Source organism: Danio rerio, chromosome 7 (genome assembly GCF_049306965.1).
Source record: "Danio rerio strain Tuebingen ecotype United States chromosome 7, GRCz12tu, whole genome shotgun sequence".
Taxonomy (NCBI): Eukaryota; Metazoa; Chordata; class Actinopteri; order Cypriniformes; family Danionidae; genus Danio; species Danio rerio.
This window is the reverse complement of record NC_133182.1, coordinates 41,701,327-41,723,350: the sequence shown is the minus strand read 5'-3', so window position 1 is coordinate 41,723,350 and position 22,024 is coordinate 41,701,327. Positions and strand designations below refer to the sequence as shown.

The following is a 22,024-nucleotide window of genomic DNA, read 5'->3' as shown; positions in this document are numbered from 1 at the left end:
CAATGTTTTTAAGTAATATAAAGTCTTGAAAAGTCATTCTGAAACTTGCTGTTAAAATGCCATAATGGTAAAATAATGTTAATTTGAATATTTGGCCCTAATAATGAATTATGTGTCAGATCATGTTTTGAGGCCTTCACGGAGAACATGACAGGAGAGATGGTACTGCTGGAGTTGAGGAGACAGTTTCACTGCGCTGCTTACAACTGTGCCATAGCCCTTATCAGCTGCAGCTTCAACGAAACCAAGTTCTACCAGGGCTTCCTTTTCACTGAAAAACCTGACAAGGTCTGTTACTGCGCATGCAACAAGATTTTGTACAAGCAGGGTTTACAGTTTAGTGCTTATTTTTTCCCTGTCTTATTGCTGACTCATAACATTTAGTTTGTTCTGCATTCTTTGATATTTACAATTAATATGTGGCTTGATGTTTTGCAGAATCAGTTCATATTTGACAATCTTATTGATTCGCAAAGGGTGTACAACTTTCCTATAGAGATTGATGTAAGTATAGCTTTAAAATGATCAAATAATCAATTTGTACTTGTGCTGTTTAGTATTGTCTTTAATTTTGTTAACAGGTCCCTATTGAGAGGAAAAAGAAGTATGTCATGATTAGGAAAGAAGTGAGTGGAGAAAACGGAGGTGAGTTGTCTGAGGCTCCAACTTATTAATAACTATTGCTATGTAGTAGAAATGCAAAGATTAACCGATTTTATTAATCATGATTTAATTCGTCACAGTTAATCGATCTTAAAGTATTCTCAACACTTTGTTTCTGCACGGAACAAAACTGCTGCAACTAAACAAAGTTATGTTTAAGTTTGTGCGCTAGTTTGAAGTTTCAAGCTTGTACTCTGAGGCTAATACGCACACAATGGCTGAGCCTATTAAGTAAGGGCCATGTCTTTTTTGCGCTCAAGTTTGTTATTTCTTTTACATTTACATTTAGTCATTTAGCAGACGCTTTTATCCCAAGCGACTTACAAATTAGGACAAGGAAGCAATTTACACAACTATACGAGCAACAATGAATAAGTGCTATAGGCAAGTTTCAGGTAAGTAAAGTGTAAGACGCAGAACATTAGTAGTTTTTTTTTCTTCTCTTTTTTTCTGTAATACAGTTAGCGGTGGAGCCAGAGAGGCAATTGCAGATTAGGAAGGAAAGTGGAGACTAAATAGTCGAGTTTTTAGTCATTTCTTGAAGACAGCGAGTGACTCTGTCGTTCTGATGCAGTTAGGGAGTTCATTTGACCAACTGGGCAGATTAAATGCGAGAGTTCGGGAAAGGGATTTTTTCCCTCTTAGGTATGGAACCACATAGATCTGCAGAAGTCAGAGCAGATAAGGAGCAAAGCCAGAAGTCGCTTTGTAAGCAAACATCAGAGCTTTGAATTTGATGCGAGCAGCAACTGGCAGCCAGTGCAAACAGGTGAGTAGCGCAGTGACATGTGCTCTTTTAGGTTCATTAAAGACCACTCGTGCTGCTGCAATCTGAAGCAGCTGGAGAGGTTTGATAGTTAGTTGGAAGCCCGGCTAGTAGAGAGTTGCAATAGTCCAGTCTGGAGAGAACAAGAGCTTGAACAGGGTCGGACCTTTCTGATGTTAAAGAGTGCGAATCTGCAAGATCGAGCAGTTCTTGAAATGTGGTCAGAGAAGTTTAGTTGGTCATCAGTCGTTGACAAGAACTGACTGATCAGCTTCATACTTTGTATGGAATATACACATTTCTACTCCAAAGAAAAAAAAATACAAAATATGAAAATACAAAATGAAAAATACCAAGCAAGTTCATAATAGTTGATCAATAGTGCCTTTCAGACAGACGTTTAGCAGCCTTTGACTACATGTGTTTTCTTTTAAAGAGAAATACTTATAAGCTAAGCTAAATAAGGGTAAGCTAAATCTCCGTGGTGTATGTTTGTGAATGTGATGGGTTGCAGCTAGAAGGGCATCTGCTGCCTAAAACATATGCTATATAAGTTGGCGGTTAATTCCGCTGTGGCGCCTCCAGATTAGTAAAGGCACTAAGCCGAAAAGAAAGTAATAGCATAGCTATTTTAAAACCCATTTTTCTTATTGTTTTTTTTTTTCAGACGCACCTGTATATCTGTCTTCCCAGTCCTACATGGCAGACAGCAGTCTCAGTGAGGAGATGAGTCAGTTTGACTTCTCCACTGGGGTTCAAAGCTTCTCCTACAACTCTCAGAATCCTTCAGGCGTGAGCAGCTCCAGCAGGATGCGGGTATGATATATGAGAAAACAGTCTCTTAAGAGTATCTAGAACACTTTTATGAGTAAACTGTTTGTATGATCAGGAGCGCAAGGAGGTTTTGTCTCAGGACGAGACTGTGGAGCTGGAGATGGATGAGCTGAACCAGCATGAATGTATGGCCAATATGACGGCACTGCTGCGCCACATGCAAAGGAACAACATCACCCCGAAAGTAGAGGAGGTCAGTTTCAGCATGACCTCAGCTTTGCCTCATTTTGTGTTGGAGCATTGCTTAATATTAACTGTTTTGTTTTAGGGTGTGAGACCTAGTGATCTTCCTCCATGGATGAAGTTCCTGCAGGGGAAGCTGGACAATCCATCTACTCCTCTCAACATTAGACTCTTCATCGCCAAACTTATCATCAATACTGAGGAGGTACTGCTAATGCTGCAAATTTTTTTGTGGATTTATTCATATGGCATACTGCATTGCATTTATTTGACCTCTTTATGTTTAGATTTTTCGTCCATATGCCAAGCATTGGCTGGGCCCACTGATGCAGCTGGTGGTTTCCAGTAGCAATGGAGGAGAGGGCATTCACTTTATGGTGGTGGACATTGTGGTCACAGTCCTTTCATGGGCCAGTGTAGCTTCACCAAAGGTATGTATGAAGGTGCACTGGTTTATTAAGGCATTTTTACTAGTGATGCTTAATATCTTGATGACCATGTTGGTATTGTTGTCAGTTATAGTTGTCAGTCTGATAAAAATTATACAACATGATGATTATTTATGATGATTGATCAACTGCAAATGCTTTCTGCTGCTTATAAGGATTTTTATTGGTGCCTTCAACAGGACATGACATGTTACACGCAGATTTTAAAACAAAATATGTGCACTATATATATATCGGTATATATCACTATATATATATATATATATATATATATACAATATATCGGTCACAGAGGAATTATTATAACAATTTATTCATCAGCATACATATTGGTTATTGGCTTCCAAGAAAAAGAGTTTTCAGTAACGGCTAAAATTTCCATGTCAGTGCATCTCAAGATTAAAGGTTAAAATTTAGCCTTTATGTTTCCCGCTGTTTAGGGTAACACAAGAGATGAAGTTTTGGTCAACAGGCTTCTTGGGTTTTTGTTTAAGAACTGCTTCCACAGCAAACGGGCTGTTTTCCGTCACAATCTGGAGATTATACGCACAGTTGTCGAGTGCTGGAAGGACTGCCTCACAATACCCTACGAGTAAGAATGCAGACAATTATTTAGACGCTTTTTTGACAATTAAGTCTGTTTTATTCTGTTTCATTATCTGTTGACTTGAAGAACATACTATATGATTATGAGCTATTATGCAGTCAGATAATATTATATTATTAGCTTTTTGAACAGGGTTGTTTAGACTCTAGTTCTTGAGGGCCACTGTCCTGAAGAGTTTGGCTCCAACTGCAAATTAAACACCTGAGACAGCTAGTTAAGATTTTATTAGTCTTAAACATACCAGGTAGGTGTGTTGGAGCTTAACTCAGCAGGACTAAATGTGGAAGGCTTTGTTTTAGAATATTAAAGGCATAGTTCACCCAAAAATGTAAACTTTCTTTCACCATTAACTTTTAATGAATTTCTTTCTTCTGAAGAGTGTTGGTAAAACAAAACAACCATTTCCATCATAAGTAGCAACAAGAAATTCTATGGAAGTCAATTGTGTAAGAAGTCAAATGTCCTTTGTGTTCAACAGAAGAAAGAAACTCAAAAATGTTGAACCAAAGGGAGGATTAGAAAATAAAGACAATTGTAATTTTTGAGTGAACTATCCCTTTAGAGAAATATTTTTTTATTCATTAATTTATTTTCTTTTCAGCTTAGTCCCTTTATTAATCACAGCAGAATGAATTGCCAACTTAACCTGCATATGTTTTATGCAGCGGATGCTCTTTCAGCTGCAACCCATCACTGGGAAAGATTTTTTTTAATGGTTTAAAAAATGGATTAATAATTTCATGATTTCATGCTTGAACTTATATTAATAATGCTAGGCGATGGATGAATTGTAAAATCCTGATTTTGATGTCATCTTTTTTCTTGTAGTTTGATATACGAGCGGTTTGCTGGAACAGATCCCAACAGCAAGGATAACTCTGTGGGAATACAGCTTTTAGGCATTGTAATGGCCAATAATCTTCCTCCTTATGATGCTGCGTGTGGCATCGAGCATGACAGGTACAATTTTCAACAGCTGTAGCTCTGCACAGTATAGGAAAAATTGAACATTGCAATGTATATTTTTTATCCGCACTATATATTGCGGTATGAATACAATTTCACCAGATGACTCAATATCTCTATTTGGAAAGCCTTTATAAAGTTAGATTGTATGTTGATTGGGATGATTTTAGTCTTCAGGTACAGTAATTGAATAATAAAAATAATTTAATAAAATTAATCGTTATTAAAGTTACGAATGGTACATTGTCTTGTGTCTGAATCATTTTAAATTAATTATACAATCACTGGCCTTATAAACACATGCAAATGATAAATTATAAATAAACTAAACATTGAATATCCTGCGATGTGACAATTGCGAATGATTACATTGTGATATTGATGAAAGAAAATCTGAAACTATATATTTTGCTGCCCTCGCTATATTTGTATGTATTATTATTTTACATATGAGTTTCATTCATTAATTGATTATTTGATAATAAATTGTTTTCAAATAACATTTATTTTAGATATGGATTAAAATGTCATTCTCTGTCACAATTTTTATGTTCCAGATATTTTCAGTCGCTGGCCAATAATCTATCATTCATCAGATATAAAGAGGTGTACTCAGCAGCTGCTGAGGTCATTGGGTTAATCCTGAACTACATGACAGAAAGAGAAAATGTACGTGTGGATCTTTATTCCTGCCCGACTCTATCACATTCCACATCTCAGTTATTTATTTATTTTGCACAATGTTGTTGTGAATAAACAGAATGAAAAATTGTTCTTCATTGTAGCAAATTGAAGGGACCTTATTTAACATCACTGTTACGAAACTGATGGATTTGAGAAAGAAGGAGGTGGATGACAAGTTTATTGTTTGCTTGAGCAAAGTGTCAAAACACTTTCCACCTTTGGTGGACCGGTGAGAAGGAGGTTTATCTTTACCAGTCTTATCCGACAACAGGCTAAACATAAATGTCTGTAAAACTATTTATAATTTTTTTTTTCCACAGATTCATTAATCCTGTATTTTATTTGCTGCCAAAGCTGCATGGCATGTTGAAGACACACTGTCTTGAATGCGTGCTGAGTCGTGCTGATGTCATCCCTGAAATCTTCCTGCACCTAAAGACCAAAGGCCTCTCACAGATCATGAGCCACAAGTCAGTTCATAGCTCTGTCATAGCATTGATTTCTCTGAGCTATTTAATGTTTAATGTCTGTAATAGAGAAACATTGTAGATGAGAAAATAAACACTTACTTGTCTTTCAGAGATGAGGGCAGACAGCGGGTTTGTCTGGACATTATTCATAAGATCCTGGCATGTCTGAAGCCAGAAGAGCTGAAGGAAATTTTGGGAGCTGTCACAGCATTCGCATCTCACCCTTCTCCTGTGTGCAGAGAGAGAATGTATGATATCCTGATGTGGATTCAGGACAACTACAGGCAAGTGAAGGCTAATTCATACTTCTGCTTCTAGTGAACAGTGTAGCTGACATCATAACCTTATGCACGCATACAATGCCAAAGCATTAACACTTGTTTATTTTGTGTGTTTGGAGTGGCGTTTCTCTGTTTATTCTCTGCTGTTTTGAATTTAAGCAACTACAAAAAACAGCAACTAAAAATGACCAGATCATTATTGATCTGATGATTATCGATGTTGAAAAACAGTTACTTTTAGTGAAATTGCTTAAATTAAACTGCAAAAATTATATATGATATGAGATATGATATGATATTAGATTAGATTAGATTAAACTTTATTGTCATTACACATGTAAAAGTACAATGCAACGAAATGCAGTTTAGGTTCAACCAGCAGTGCAATAGCAGCAAGTGCAGGATACAGGAATAAGTTATAAAGTGCAGTTATAGAAAACTATGGTGATATTTACAGATGGATGTACTATGAACATTATATACAGGTTGGATAAGCTATGAACAGATTTACAATATATGAATATACGTGCAGGTTGCTATTAATAATCAGTAGTGTGCAGATAGATAAACATGATTACAAGTGTATATGTTACAATATATGAATATACGTACAGGTTGCTATTAATAATCAGTAGTATGCAGATAAATAAGCATGATTACAAGTATATATGTATAGTGGGTGTGTACATAATTACAAATGCCCATATGCAGTGGGTATGCACAGTTCAATAAGTAAACAGTTCAATGTGGTGCAGTGAATGTGCAAATTTTAAATGTGCAAATGTTAAACAGTGCAGTTATTGGGAGGAGTTTAAGTTAGAGGAGAGTGGGGGGTGTATTGGGGGGGGGGGCAAAAGAGTCATGATATGATATGATATGATATGACAGAGGGTGGATTTTCTGTGCTTTCATTCTGAAAATTCATTAGAAGAAGTATAATACTACCTACCCAACCAATCTTGCTAATTTTGGTTGTAGCTTCATTTAATCTCTTAAAAAAGAAACTTTATTGAAAGTGACCCTAAAGTTTTGCTGGTTGTGGAATGTGTTTGCAGTGACTCTGAGAGCAGGGAAGACAGCACGTCTGTGGAAGTTCTCAGTGTTGCTCGAGAGACTCTCCTGCAGGGACTGACAGATGAAAACTATGGCTTACAGTAAGCAGAATATATACAGTAGCTGCTTTGATCATTTTAATCTTAAAATAAATCTTCACACACGTAAAAAACAAATCATTTGAGTCTAATTTGATTTGAATGTTTTCACTAATCAGTTTCAACCTATTATATACCTGACGTAATTTCATATGTTTGTATACTTTCTCTTTAGGCTTTATGTGCGCAATTTCTGGAGTCACGAGAGCCGTTTACCCCCAGAAACACTGGAGCGTATGCTTGTCGTGCTGAAATCGCTGTATTCATCCCGCATTGAAGAACAGTTCCTCAGTTTGGCCACTGACCTACTTCTTGAGATGACCAGTCACAGCCCTGACTTCACACGCAACATGTTTGAGTTCCCTCTCTCTGAGTGCAAGTTCCAGGTAAAGAAAATCATCTTTAATATAGCAGTGAAGATGTTGAGACATGCTCTTTATTTTTATTGTTTATTTTAATTATTGCCTTTTATACCTGGTATATGATCATTGTATTAAGCTCATTAATAAACAGGGGTTTTCCTGATGTTTTCAAACATGCTGTTGTACAGCTCATATTACAGAGGCCTCATCTTGATCCTGCTGTGCCTTAACACTACAGGCCCTTTTCTAAACTTAAATTTATCTTTACCTCTTATCTGGATTTTTAAAAAAATATTTTTGACCAATTTCAATCTGGTTTTAGAGCAAAACACAGTACTGAGTCTGCACTACTGAAAGTCACAAATGACATTTTACTCTCAGGAAACTTTTAGTCCTAAGCACTGCTTTTGATACCATAGATCACGACATTTTATTAAAACAACTTGAGTGTGTTTTTGGGGTTCAGAGCCTTGCCCTACAGTGGTTCTCCTCATATCTAAAGGGGAGATCTTTTTCTGTAAATATTGGATCTACAATTATCCATTTTTGGCCCTGTAATATTTTCTCTTTATATGCTTCCTTTATGCTTTAATACTCCACAAACATAACATAAATTATCACTGCTATGCTAATGATCTCCAACTGTATTTTCTCATCAAACTAGGAAAAGATTTGTCATTAGATTTTTTTTTTTATGTCTAACCGACATCTGGATGACCAATAGCTCTCTGCAACTACAAATAAATAAAACTAAAGTGCTTTTTTTAGGTCCTGCTGCTACCAACGACCAAGACTCACGCCAAGAATCTTAGAGTTATTCCGTTATTCAGTTTTTCCAACTTATATTGATGGCAAAAGTTCTAAAAAAAAAAAAAAAGATCTAGAAATTGTAACCCATGCTTTAATTTCCTCTCTGTTGCTTAACTACCGCAACTCTTTGTACATTGGTCTACCTCAGTGAACTGTTTTGGTTACAGTTAGTTCAGAATGCAGCTGCCAGATTAGTAACAGGAACTAAGAACAGAGATCATATCTCCCCTGTCCTTGCCTCATTGCACTGCCTTCCTATAAAATTCAGTTGATATTAAAATCCTTTTTTTCACATACAGTATGAAGCATTGCACAATTCTGCCCGAGTCTATAACGTATTAGGCCATATACAGCTTGTAGACCTTTAAGGTCCCATTATAAGTTTCTTTTGTCTGTCCCTCTGTCTCGCTGCAAATCCAAAGGTGATCGAGCCTTCTGTGTTGCAGCCCCAAGGCTCTGAAACAGTCTCCCTCTGAATATTAGGATTTCTCCATCATTGGATGCATTTAAATCTAACTTGAAGACTTATTTTTAATTATGTTTTTTCTTATCTGTATTTTGGTATTACATATATACATATATATTTCCTTTTTTATATTTTTAATACAATTTTAAAATTAAAATAATTTTTTTTATTGTAAATCACTTTGGATCAACTATGGTTGTGTAAAATTGTGCTTTACGAAAATGTTTGCCTATATATATATGTATGTGTGTGTGTGTGTGTTATTGGTGAGCATAGATTCATTTTTTTAATCTAGATTATTCTTTAAATTAATCTAGATTAAAATGGATCAATTGAATTCTGCCTAAGGCATTCAGAATATGTGTGCTACATATAGTATGCTTATATTAGTGGCATTATTGAAGTAAACACCGTAATCATTTATTCAATATTACCGTCATGTAGGACTTTTCGACATATTTTCCGACAAGATCCACACAGTAAAGATCCTTTACTGTCTGTAAAGGATCGCCTGGATTGTACACACACATCGCAAAATGCGGATGTTTTTTTCTTTCCATTTGGTGTGCGTTATTAAATTCCATAACACTCTCACCAGTCCTTACTCTTTATTTGCATATAATACCCCAGTTTGTCACGGGGGATGAGTTGAAGTGAAACTGCCGAATTGCAGTTAAAGTCAGGCATCCTGCTAATTTGATTCAGAACGGCACTTTTTTTGTCAGATGGTACGGGTCAGGTAAACTTCCGCGCTAAAACATCAAGGTAAAAGTCATTATAGCTTGCTTAGAATAGACCCAGCTCTCAACCCAACTTTGAGAATAGATCAATAGCGATACTTTTTTTTTTTTATCATGCGATAAAAGTCTCTCGTTAACGCAGCACGTTAACTGATAACGGTCCACCACTATATATATATATATATATATATATATATATATATATATATATATATATATATATATATTAGTTTAACAATACAACTACAACTACAAGTTTTGTTTAATAGATAGCTGTCCTTTACTACTATACACACAAGTGTAACAGTATTCAGAACAGAAAACAAATGAATATAAACTATAGAATTAAACTTTTTTTGAAGTGAAGCCTAAACTGCCATTTACATATAATTCTATATATATATTTCTCTTTCAGTATCAGTTCAAGTGCAGGTTCACTTTGCTCATGATTTGCTTGTTTAATGCCTATTGCATTATATAAGTCACGGAATACGAGTTAAAGCCTTTTTCAGATGATTAAAATACCTCAACTTTTGTTCTTGAAAAGTACTGTATTTGATTAGTTCTGTTGATTACGTTTTTGAATGTCATAATTGAATAGACGTTCAAAATTTCAATGCTCTCTGTTCTGCTCTTATCCAGGACTACACAATAGACTCTAACTGGCGTATGCGGAGTACGGTCCTCACGCCCATGTTTATGGAGACTCAGGCCACTCAGGGGGCAGAAGCTGCTGGCAGTCAGGCAGCCACAGTGAGGGGCCAGATCAGGGCCACACAGACGTCCCTGGAGTTCTCTCAGACTCTGGCTCCTGGTGCAGGTGCTTCAGGGCATATTAAAACTTCTTTCACTTATAGCAGGTAGTCAGTGGATTTTGAAACCTGCCAATGTTCAACTCACCTCTTCTGTGAGCACTTAACTGACTTTTTGCTTAGTCTCTCCCTACTCCTGCTTATAACAATGTTATAAATTCTGTATTACTAGCACTTCTTGTTACTTTTACCTCCTTATGATGAACTGCTTGATGCCTTCATCATTTGTTTGTGACTTTGGATAAAATTGTCTACTAAATGTAAACCGCTGACCAAATCTTTCTGTTCTTTCAGGACGTCGTTCAGCATATAACTGGTTAACTGGGAGTAGTGTGGACACACTGGCTGATTATTCCCTTTCATCTGATTCTTTATCATCACTTTTGGTGTTTGACAAAAAGAGATCAGAGCGTCCACAAGCTGCCTGGAGAGCTGTGGGTGCAGGGTTTGGCTCTAAACGTCTCACTGCCACCAGTGACGACACAGACAGCCGGACTGCAGGTCAGTCACTGAAAATAGATATGGTGGCCAGATGTCTCTTGTTTCTAGGACAAACCGACTTTTTTGTTTTTAAATATCACATATTTCCGAGCACTATAAGTAGACATACCCTAATCAGTGTTAGACAATCATGTTGTAAAATATTTTAAAGAACATCATTCCCATGCAGTCACATTTACATATCAATGAAGTTTCAGAAATTGTCAAGTCAAGCATCAGGTCAGTTCTATAATATATTTCAAGCAAAATAATTGTTGGATCACTGCCTCGGCTTGTACACTATACATCAAGTTACAATTACCTTAGGGAAGCCATTTAGTATCAAAAACTCTTTAGATGATGGGGAAAAATAGTAAAAGAGCATTTTGCTGAGTGTGCGGTATATTACTGTCCCAACTGTCTGTCTTGAATTTTTCACTGGGGAATGAATGAATAAAGCATGAATAAATTCTTGTGATAAAATGTTGCGACTTTCACAGTAGTGAACCTGATATTTGTGTTCCAAATAGCTGAGCGGGAGCGGCGTGCAGACATTCTGAGACTCAGAAGGAGATTTCTGAAGGATAAAGAGAAAGAGAGCATAAAATTCGCCAAGAAAGAAATCCATTCTCAAAGAACTGAGAGGGTAGATCTTTTTTAAATTGTAGACAAACTTTTGAGTGGTTTCCGATTATGCTTTGGATATAATACTCTTTTCTGTATTCTGCAGGAGAGAAGAGCAGATCTAAAGATCCGCCAGGATGCTCAGGTCACGCTTTACCGCAGCTACAGAGTTGGAGATCTTCCTGATATTCAGATTCAGTTCAGCAGCCTCATTGCGCCACTACAGGCCCTGGCACAGGTTTAATTCAGAGTTATTTTCAACACTGTGTGTGTACTGCATGTTTGATGGTACTTGAGTAAATATCAGAAATGGACAACAAAGTCAGTTCTTACTTGTTTTACAGAGGGATGCCACACTAGCCAAGCAGCTGTTCAGCTCTCTGTTTGCTGGTGTGCTGGTTGAAATGGAGAGATTGAAATCAAATAAAGAAACAGCCGACATTCTGAAGGAGCTAGTGCAGACTCTAAACGCTTTCCTTAACAAGAGCACAGTCTACTTTCCGCCCTTCATTTCTTGCATCCAGGTGTGTGTGTATGTGAACGTGTGATGAGATTTAATACCAAATTGCTCTGTTTCTAAGCTAGTCTGTCAGCAAACTGTCTGCAAACCAGCTCATTAGCTATTAATCCCAGAATTTGAATATGGAAATCACCAGAAATTGCACAGGCCAAAATTTACCCATTGCTGTTTTTATCTATAAATGAATATAGCAGATTTTCAATAAAAAAGTTTCCCTGTCATTAGCTTGAAACTTGGATATTTTACTAAGACCATGATTTACAACACCCTGTTATTAAAAATGTGATAAAACTAGAATATGCATTGTTTTTATACCACAGGTTTAATTTACCTAATTAGGGCCTTATTTTTGCCCAACTAAAGTTTTAACTTTTTATGCTGTTAGGCAATCCGTTTTAGCTACAATAAATGCCAAGAGTAATTTGAGTCTGATGGTGGGGAGATATGCGGCATCCTGGGTGTTCTCACCATAAAAATAATAATTTCATGACACTTGATATTGGTTTGTGGCATAAAACAGTAACATAATAGATTTTTAGCCATATTAAAAACAGTAGTCTTATGCATAGAAACATTTGTCCCACTGGCTGTTTTAGATTTAAAATAAAAAATAAAAAAAAACAATCCTTGGTGATCAAAGTGTTAAATGGAATTCTTGAGTTTGTAAGTTGTGTAATTAACACTGATGCAAACACTTTTTCTGCATGTCTTCCCAGGATATGAGTTACCATCATAAGGCTCTTCTCGGTGTAGAGCCGTCTCTGGTCAGTGCCACCTGTCTTGCCAGCCTGCAGCAGCCCATGGGCATCCTGTTACTGGAGGAGAGTTTACTTCATGGAGCTGGAGCATCAGAGGAACCTCCATTGAAACGAGCCCGAGGCAAACGTGAGCTGCCGCCTGACACAGAGAGATGGATCCATCTTGCAAAGTAAGAGCCAAACCCATAAAGAACTGTCTTAAGTATTAACCTTATCACTGCTTCATCAGTTCTACCCTGATTTGTATTCCTCTGTAGACTTTACAGGTCACTGGGAGATTATGATGTTGTCAGGGGAATCTTTAGTGGCAAGATTGGCACAAAGTCTATAACATTCACAGCCCTGCAAGCAGAAGCAAAGAGTGACTATGCAGAAGCTGTGAAGCTCTACAATGAGGTATTTATTCTTGGTTGCAAACTCGGAATGGAAACTGTGCTGGTTGCCTTCATTTAATACTCTAATTAAATAAAGAAACCAGGATCTTCTCTTCAGTTTAATTCTTAGTTAGAGTTTTGTTTAGGACCATCTTTTGTATAGTCTATTATGGAATAATTAGATTCATACCGTACCACAAGGTATCTTGATGGGATTCTGTGAATGAGTGTTCACATTAGAAAGAAAATTAATTGGAAAATACACTTTTATTAATAAAATAAATCCAGAGAAAAGGATGTATGAAAGCAAATACAAGAACGAAACAAAAAATTCTATACTTTATTCTCCATTAAGAATAAAGGGCCTGAGACTTAAAATATAAAGAAGTCAGTTTAAGTGGTCTGCTGGTCTGTCCCAGCCATTTATACAGTATTCAGGCTTTTGAATTCAGGTGGGCCTTTTATATTATAAGCGATCAATGTTTCAATATACTTGAGTATATTAAAAGTTTGATATACTTGAGTATATCAAAAAATGTTAATACAGAGAAGCAATCCCTTTTTCTGAGTAAATGCATAGCAAAGCAATAATCAGTGTTTGATATACTTGAGTATATCTCAAAAGTTTTACATACCTGCGTGTATGTCAAAAAATGCTAATACAGAGAAGAAAATCCCTTTTGGTTTTGAGTTTTAAACAAATACATAGCAACATTTTTTCTATTACAATAGCATTTGGACAGTCTTCCAAGGGTCTTTTCCTCCAAGGCCATAGCTTCTAGCTGGCAATAAAACTTTTTTTCTGAAGATTACGCTTCCAGGCTTCCTCCAGTTTCCGATTGTAATAGTTGGTTAGAAGTGTCATCTGGACCATTTCTTCCTTTATGGTCAGCAGAAACTGACTCTCTTTAATATGTTGTCCTTTTCCTCTTTGAACTCTCTGTTGAAGGCGGCTCTGTCATCACTTAAGTTTCTTCTCATTGCTAATAGTTGTTTTTGCAAGCATAGGAATGTCCAAATATGTAAGTAAAGTTTTGTGTATTTTTCAATTAAAGTCATTAAACCATCCAGACACTAAAAAACAGATTGAGAATGTACACAGATGTCAAATGATTTTAAATGTGTGAGAGAATAACACTCGCAATACATCGGGGTTGAGAATAAGAGTGAAAGCTGTAATCTTAAGCAGTTTATTATTTTTTTTTTTACGTATATGAGAGCATGCTTGTGTATTTCTGTGAATGCAAATTCACAAAGAGTTTAAAAAAATAGGACTTTATGCAAAGTGATTCCCAGCTGAACTTATCAATCCAACTGTGCTTTGATTCAGGCTCTAAACAAAGAGGACTGGGATGATGGAGAGCCCACAATCACAGAGAAAGATTTCTGGGAGATTGCAGCGCTGGAGGCCTACAATCACTTGACAGAGTGGAAATCTCTTGAGTACTGTGCCACGGTCAACATTGACGACAGCTCCCCTATCAGACTAGACAGAATGTGGACAGAGACATTTTATGTGGTACTAATTCTAATTTTGAGCTATTTTGCAGTGGATTTATCACCATGAGAATTAAACTGGGTGAAGTATATTTTTACAGTTATAGCACATAATTGCATCAAAATCAAAATGAATTATTACCATTAGCAAATATTTCCATCAACTTCAGTCTTAGCCTCTGCTTTTGGCTGTAATAGGAAACATACCTGCAGTACATGATGCGCAGTATGTTGAAGCAGTTGCAGATGGGTGAAACAAATCAGGATCTACTGAGCTTTGTCGATGCTGCCATGAAGACAGAGGAGCACAAGATCATCATGGAGACTCACTACAGTCAAGAGCTGAGTCTGCTGTACATCCTCCAAGAAGACTATGACAGAGCTAAATACTACGCCAACAACTGCATGCAAGTCTTCATGCAGGTCAGTTTCACTACACACCTAAACAACTTGAGATGTTTTACTTTGAGTTGTTTACAACTTTAAGTTGTCAAAATGTATTTTCAGATGATATGTTGGAAATTTTATAGTCTACTAGACAAGAATTTTGTACTGAGAGCACTTTGATGTATGTTTTGTTAGTTTGTTTATCTGTGTTACCCTCTTTCAATTTTTTGAAAATTAGATTTATGCCATTTCTGAAATTTGAATAAATAAGCTTTCTATTCATGTACAATACAAATGTAAAAGAAGGGAACATTTTTGGCAGAGACTATTTGAATATCTGGAATCTGGAATGTTTTCTGAAGAGCATTTCACATTAAAGGTGCTCTCAATTGAAGCATGAAGAAAGGGTGGGACATAGAGTAACCCCTCATCTTTTTGAAAACAGCCAATAGCGTTTTGTTGTTATTACAGCTTTGCCAGTGAGAGTGTTTAAGCTCAGGACCATCAAATGTAAAGTGTATTGAAGGGGGCGGAGCATGTCAGATGCCACAGAGGATTTGATTGGTTAGAATATTTGAGGAGAAACTGAAGTATGAGGTGGCTTGAATAAACTGACAAACTACAAGCTTTACATGTTTATATCAACGTTAGACCTTCTAGATGCAGATTTTGTCAATGTTTTGGTGCACACTAGCTTATAGATATTCTAAAAACTAACAATGCTGGAACTGATACCTTCTAAACTTTAGTTTAATTTTAGGGAACCCTTAAAGGTATCTTTCCATTCTTTTAAGATTATAGGCATGCAAACACACACACACACACACTACACATATTTCTAAAATAGTTTGTGCCCTTTAAAGAAGGGTTTTTTGTCTATCAACAAATAATAGGAAGTGTTTAAATACCTGCTTTTTTTCAACATGATATAATATCCTGTAGAACTACTCCAGCATCGACCCCTTGCTGAACCGCAGCCGGCTGACTGTGCTGCAGTCTGTCCAAGCTCTGACCGAGATCCAAGACTTCTTGAATTATATCACAGGAGATGGTGGGTTTTTGTGCTCAGTGGAGTTGGATTAATGTTTGTTTATTAATAATATTTATGAGTCTGAATTATCACTGTTTGCTCTATCGGCTTTTAGTCTCAGTGAATTCTCTCAAGTTCATGATCAGACGGTGGACCAGCCACTATCCAGATGCTAAACTGGACCCCATGAATGTGTGGGATGACATCATCACTTCTCGGTGAGTCTGCTGATTTACACAGAAAGTACAGATTTCACAGTGCTTGCCTTGAAAAATCTGAGGAGGTATAAAGCTTATTTGTGTAGACCTAAGAATGTCATCTTTGTTTTCAGTTGTTTCTTCTTGGATAAGATTCTGAAGAGACTGAAGTCCACCCCTGAAAACAGCATGGAGGTGGACGGTGCAGACCAGGGCAGTGGAGAGGAGCTCGGAGTGCTGGTCAAAACCTGCAAGTTCAACATGAAACTCCAAATGGCTGACAGCGCATGGAAACAGGTGCTCAAATGCCTCTTATTTCATTTTCATAGCACAGACACAAGAATTTCCCCTGAAGCTCCTTTTGTTTGATTTTGGATTACCTCAAATTTAACTCATTTGGTTGTGAGCTATATGGTATGGGGCATATACATGGGCTCGTGCAACTTTGCAACCATGCTTGTGGCTTGGAAGAAGAATGTAAAATAAAGTTGGTCTCATTGTGCGTGGACAGATTTATTCAACATTGGAATTTGCAATGGTGTGGCTCACATTATTTTAGATAGTGAGAATCAGGCTTACTCTCACACATACTGTTGTGGATGTTTCGACAACATTGCACCCCTGCCAAATTATGCACCCCCTCACTGAATTTACTACCTGATTGCCTACTCTCAATCACACCTCCTAATCCAACACCTGCCCCAAACTTAATCCTAACTACCTGTATTAGCAAACAGGGTAAGGCATAATAATGGCAGGGGTGCATTTTTGCCACTACACCATCCATAACTGTGAGAACTGCACTAAATCTGAGAGACAATGCCATTTCTGAAAAGGGGAAACTAAATAAACAAAATCTAATGGTTTTCAGCGTCAGTCAGTTAGTTGTTCCAGCACATTTTTCATGTTTATGCAAGACGCATGATGACTGTTAGGAAACACAATGAGCCTTTAAGAGCAATCTGAATGTAGTGTGTTCATTTTGTCGACAGAATAACTTTCCAGTGGCATCCAAGCTGTTGAAGGAACTTCACCGTCATGCAAAGATTGATGATGCACGGTTGCTCCGCTGGGTCCACAGCTTCAGCCGTTTCACTCACAAAAGAATTGCTAGACTTGGACCTTCTGAAAAGATTAATGCTTTACTCAAGACTGTTCCACTTTTGAGTATGGATCACATTGTCTTATATAGACATACTTATAGTTTTGAGTTTTTACTGAAAGAAAATGTTAAGTGGGTTTGCATTGTTCTATATTTACAGAGGATGCTGAGAGACAAAGCGAAGCGCTATCTGCCCGGATGCTTCGTGACCAGAGAATTCTTCTGGGGACCACTTATGACCTCATGGCTGGTGCTGCAGATCGCAGTCCCTTTGCTCTGGAGACCCTCGGGGAAGAGAAAGTACAGAAGATTCTCCAACTTTCGCAGGCCTCATCCATCGCCCAGGTAATAAGATTTTTTTTTAAGGTAACGTTTTGGAATGTATTATTTTTTAAATTCGCTGATCACAAATAGTAGGTCAGAACTTGTTATGTTTCAAATGAGATGACTTAGACACATGGGCTTCTGGCATTTAATATTGATATACTGACATTTAAAATGTTGCCTTTATGTTTTAAAACAGGTTAAATTAATTTAATCAATTTAAAATATTTTAAATAATAAAACTTTTGTTTAAAAGTTTTAAATCAATATTTCAGCAGTTATTATTTCTTCAGTTTTTTACATGATATTTACAAGATCATTCTGATTTCTTATTCGTGATCAGGATATTATTTTATTATCAGGATTTTAGTAGTTTACCTGTTTGCACTATTTAAATGAGCTAAAATACAATTTCTGCATCCTAAACATACTTTTTAAAACATTATGCATGAGATAGGGTCTGGTCTAATGGATTGAAACACAAATTATTGCTGCTCATTATTTTGTAGTGAATAAATTAGATTTGCCATTTGATTCTAGCGTTTAGTGACTTTTTGACATACTTGTGACTTCTTGTGTGCTTTTTGCACTTTAATATTAACTGTTGTTAACATTTCCACATTTGATGAGTGTCATTTATTGCTCAGGTGGTGGAGGGTCTGCAGATTCAGGCTCTGGAGTTGTTGAGGAGTGCTGCATGTAAAGCAGAAGAGGAAGAGCAGTCTTTCAGCCAACAGCATGTGAACACGCATGGTATTGTGGAAGCCTACATGACCATGGCCAACTTCTGTGACCGAAGACTACGAGAGAGTGAACAGAAAGAAGAGGGTGAGAAAACCTGAGCACCTGTACAGCACACAAGTGCTCTCTTAAATATTAGAAATTTACACAGGCTCTCTCAGAGTCTGAAAGGACACTTTTTGTGATTTTGTGTGCAGGATGAAGTGCATATAATGACACTTTAAATGTTTGATTTTAGCAATCAGTTCCAAGCTTCAGTCCTTGCCTGAACATGTCGTGAAGATGATGCTGAAGGCGCTGAAGCTTAGCTCTGAGGAGGCCAGGCTCAAGTTTCCTCGTCTGCTGCAGCTAGTAGAAGTGTACCCTGCTGAAACCCTTGACCTGATGGTCAGAGAGGTGCGTCAACATCCTTTGATGCACTACATTCATAGATTTTAGGAATCATGTTCATACTGTCATTATATGAAATGTGCTCTGAATTTGTGTTTGAAATTTTTTTTTTAGCTAATTTAAAAATGTATTATTTATTTTTCATTGAGTGCTCATCTTCTTTTCTTTATTCTAATTCCAATAGGTTGTGAGTGTTCCTTGCTGGCTTTTGATTGGCTGGATCAGTCAAATGATGGCTCTGCTTGACAAGCCTCAGGCGACAGCAGTTCAGCATGTTATAGAGGAGATTGCAGAATGCTATCCACAGGCACTCATATACCCGTACATGATCAGCAGTGAGAACTACACTTTTGAGGAGTCTGCAAGTGGTCAGAGGAACCGAGAGTTTGTTGAGAAGTGTGTACTTATCTCTGTAGTTCTGGATGTGGCTTTGGCTTTTCTCGTATTGAGACATGCAAACTATTGTTTATGTTCCAGGCTGGAGTCATTATTGGATAAAGGTGGTGTCATCCAAGGGTTTGTAGATGCCCTTCAGCAACTTTCAAACCCTGAAATGCTTTTCAAGGTATAGGACCATTTTTCTCTGTGAGTTTTGTCCAAAATTCAAGTACCAACTGGAGCTGTTTTAACAGATCTGACAGATTTTAGTTGGTGCTGCTTAGGGCATTTTAACTTACAAAGACATTACAAAGAATTGATTCTCAATTAATGGTTTGACAGGACTGGTGGGATGAGGTGAAGAATCAACTGGACAAACCAAACCTGGACAAAAAGAAAATGAAGCTACAATACATGACTGAATTGCTTGGAGATGCCAAGTCTCCAAGATTTGGGTCTTACAGAAGAAAGTTCATCCAGGTTTACAACTTGCATATAACTGTGATTTGTTTAATAAAATTAAGCCCAAAATTCTGATATGCTATGTGTGTTTACATATATGCATACAAATATTAATAAATAATCTTAAACTTAATACTCCTTTATAAAAAGTCTTAACTATAAAATATCTTTCTCTCTCTGTCATCACATAACAAATATTCTCTCTCTCTCTCTATATATATATATATATATATGCATGTATGTATATATATGATATATAGTTGAAGGCAGAATTTTTTGCCCTCTGAATTATTAGCCTATTAGGCTTAACTGGGTTAACTAGGCAGGTTAGGGTAATTAGGCAAGTTATTGTATAACGATGGTTTGTTCTGTAGACTATCGAAAAATAATATAGCTTAAATGGGCAAATAATTTTGTCCTTAAAATGTTTTTTTTTTTTTTACTAAAAACTGCTTTTATTCTAGCCGAAATAAAGCAAATAAGACTTTCTCCAAAAGCAAAAATATTATCAGACATACTGTGAAAATGTTCTTAAACATCATTCGGGAAATATTTATACAAGAAAAAAAAAAATCAAAGGCGGGGGTGGGGGGTGTTTCGGGGCTTATAATTCTGACTTCAACTATATATATATATATATATATATATATATATATATATATATATATATATATATATATATATATATATATATATAGATAGATAGATAGATAGATAGATAGATAGATAGATAGATAGATAGATAGATAGATAGATAGATAGATAAGTAAATTGTTTACTGCATTAGCATAACTTAAGAAATTTAAATAAAATAAAAAATATATACATGTTTTTTGTTATTTTGTTACTGTAATTGCTTCTGTTGTCATTTGTAAGTTGTCTTGAATAAAATTAAATGTAAATATTGTGTATATGTAAGTGTGTACTGTATATTTGCTTATGTGTTTTACTATTATATCATTCTGTACATCCCACAGAAATTCTCTAAAGAAGTGGAGAAGCTGCTTGGTGCCGGTGGGTCTAAGTTGTATGAAAGGCGGAAGGATAAGGACTTCCTCCAACAGGTGGACCGCATGGTTCAATCCATGAGAGGTTTCCAAAAGGAACCAGGCAACATGAAGGAATACTCACCCTGGCTAAGCAGCTTCAAAGCTGAAACTCTCAAAAATGAACTGGAGGTACCAGGTTAGTAAAGAATGTTCTTAATTTAGTTTATTTGTAAATAATACCATTTGTTTCCCATTACCTCTGAATTTCAAATACCTGTTTTTCTTTTAAAGAAAGTATATACAGGAATCAGAGAGTGAAATTCGATACTTTTTAAGACACTTTCCATGCATTTTAAGACCTTATAACCACTTTTCAGTGGAAAACACTGGCGAGATTTGAACTTACAGTATATTTACTAAATATTAAGATGAGAAATTAGTCCAAAACTAAAACATTATTCACATCCTAAATAAAATCTATTAAATCTAGCTAATTCAGCAGGTTGGTGCCTATAAAACTGCAGAAATAATGGCGTTGCCTTGGTTACTGCAGTAAACAAAGAAGCATGATGTCAAATCTAGCAGGATTGAATTGATTTCATAAACTACACAGCATCTTGAGTTTCGCAGATTTAATTCAGGCAAACTTTAGTATACAACCATACATTGCGTAATCAAACATGATATAAAATGTAATACCTTGCAAAATAGCATTTAAGACTTTTTATTATTTTATTAAGACCCAGCGGACACCCTGGTAAAGTTGTCTGTTTCTGCTTTTCAATCTACAGGTCAATATGATGGCAAATCAAAGCCATTGCCAGAATATCATGCAAAGATCACTGGTTTCGATGAAAGGGTACAGAAAATATCATCCTTTTTATTAGTTGTCATTTAGACCTGAATATTTCAGTGCATTACGATTCATCTTCTTCAACTTAGGTGAAGGTTATGACATCTATCCGTCGACCGAAGCGCATCATCATACGAGGAGATGACGAGCGGGATTATCCATTCTTAGTGAAGGGTGGAGAGGATCTGCGGCAGGACCAACGCATTGAGCAGCTTTTTGGCGTGATGAACATGATTCTCAGTCAGGACACTGCCTGTTCTCAGCGGAGCCTAGCACTCCGTACCTACCAGGTCATTCCCATCACCAGCAGGTACCAGGATAAATTTCTCAAGTTCATCGCAAAGTGAAAAATTCCTTACCATTTACTCACACTCAGGGGGTTCTAAACTTTTAGGAATTTCTTTCTTCTGTTGAACATAAAACAAAATAATGTGAAGAATGTTGGAAACCAGCAACCACTGACTTCTAAAGTAGGAACAAAACAGCATAGGTGTCAGCAGGTGGCTGCTGCTTTCCAAAATTCATTTTGTTTTCGGCTTAGTCCCTTTATTAATCAAGGGTCACCACAGAGAAATGAACCGCCAACTTATCCAGCAAATGATTTAAGCAGCAGTTGCCCTTTCAGCGGCAACCTATCAGTGGGAAACACCCATACACTCCGTCATTCACACACA

The 22,024-nt window shown here is 36.6% G+C and overlaps 1 protein-coding gene across 1 annotated transcript in view; it reads left to right on the top strand.

Moving 5' to 3' along the window:
• The window catches only part of prkdc (protein kinase, DNA-activated, catalytic subunit), a 48,061-nt gene that overhangs the window by 22,015 nt on the left and 4,022 nt on the right, over nucleotides 1-22,024 (top strand). The window contains exons 43-79 of the mRNA XM_009303401.4: nucleotides 120-288; nucleotides 439-504; nucleotides 582-645; nucleotides 2,097-2,245; nucleotides 2,319-2,456; nucleotides 2,532-2,651; nucleotides 2,734-2,877; nucleotides 3,336-3,487; nucleotides 4,331-4,462; nucleotides 5,026-5,137; nucleotides 5,254-5,381; nucleotides 5,473-5,622; nucleotides 5,733-5,906; nucleotides 6,959-7,057; nucleotides 7,230-7,440; nucleotides 10,075-10,252; nucleotides 10,539-10,745; nucleotides 11,255-11,370; nucleotides 11,455-11,586; nucleotides 11,693-11,872; nucleotides 12,585-12,796; nucleotides 12,884-13,022; nucleotides 14,331-14,519; nucleotides 14,696-14,920; nucleotides 15,827-15,935; nucleotides 16,030-16,132; nucleotides 16,246-16,408; nucleotides 17,104-17,278; nucleotides 17,374-17,558; nucleotides 18,185-18,365; nucleotides 18,517-18,674; nucleotides 18,853-19,064; nucleotides 19,146-19,233; nucleotides 19,389-19,526; nucleotides 20,486-20,693; nucleotides 21,289-21,356; nucleotides 21,440-21,660. Of these exons, the coding sequence (XP_009301676.1) occupies nucleotides 120-288; nucleotides 439-504; nucleotides 582-645; nucleotides 2,097-2,245; nucleotides 2,319-2,456; nucleotides 2,532-2,651; nucleotides 2,734-2,877; nucleotides 3,336-3,487; nucleotides 4,331-4,462; nucleotides 5,026-5,137; nucleotides 5,254-5,381; nucleotides 5,473-5,622; nucleotides 5,733-5,906; nucleotides 6,959-7,057; nucleotides 7,230-7,440; nucleotides 10,075-10,252; nucleotides 10,539-10,745; nucleotides 11,255-11,370; nucleotides 11,455-11,586; nucleotides 11,693-11,872; nucleotides 12,585-12,796; nucleotides 12,884-13,022; nucleotides 14,331-14,519; nucleotides 14,696-14,920; nucleotides 15,827-15,935; nucleotides 16,030-16,132; nucleotides 16,246-16,408; nucleotides 17,104-17,278; nucleotides 17,374-17,558; nucleotides 18,185-18,365; nucleotides 18,517-18,674; nucleotides 18,853-19,064; nucleotides 19,146-19,233; nucleotides 19,389-19,526; nucleotides 20,486-20,693; nucleotides 21,289-21,356; nucleotides 21,440-21,660 (5,595 nt within the window). The remainder of the gene's footprint in view (nucleotides 1-119; nucleotides 289-438; nucleotides 505-581; nucleotides 646-2,096; nucleotides 2,246-2,318; nucleotides 2,457-2,531; nucleotides 2,652-2,733; nucleotides 2,878-3,335; nucleotides 3,488-4,330; nucleotides 4,463-5,025; nucleotides 5,138-5,253; nucleotides 5,382-5,472; nucleotides 5,623-5,732; nucleotides 5,907-6,958; nucleotides 7,058-7,229; nucleotides 7,441-10,074; nucleotides 10,253-10,538; nucleotides 10,746-11,254; nucleotides 11,371-11,454; nucleotides 11,587-11,692; nucleotides 11,873-12,584; nucleotides 12,797-12,883; nucleotides 13,023-14,330; nucleotides 14,520-14,695; nucleotides 14,921-15,826; nucleotides 15,936-16,029; nucleotides 16,133-16,245; nucleotides 16,409-17,103; nucleotides 17,279-17,373; nucleotides 17,559-18,184; nucleotides 18,366-18,516; nucleotides 18,675-18,852; nucleotides 19,065-19,145; nucleotides 19,234-19,388; nucleotides 19,527-20,485; nucleotides 20,694-21,288; nucleotides 21,357-21,439; nucleotides 21,661-22,024) is intronic.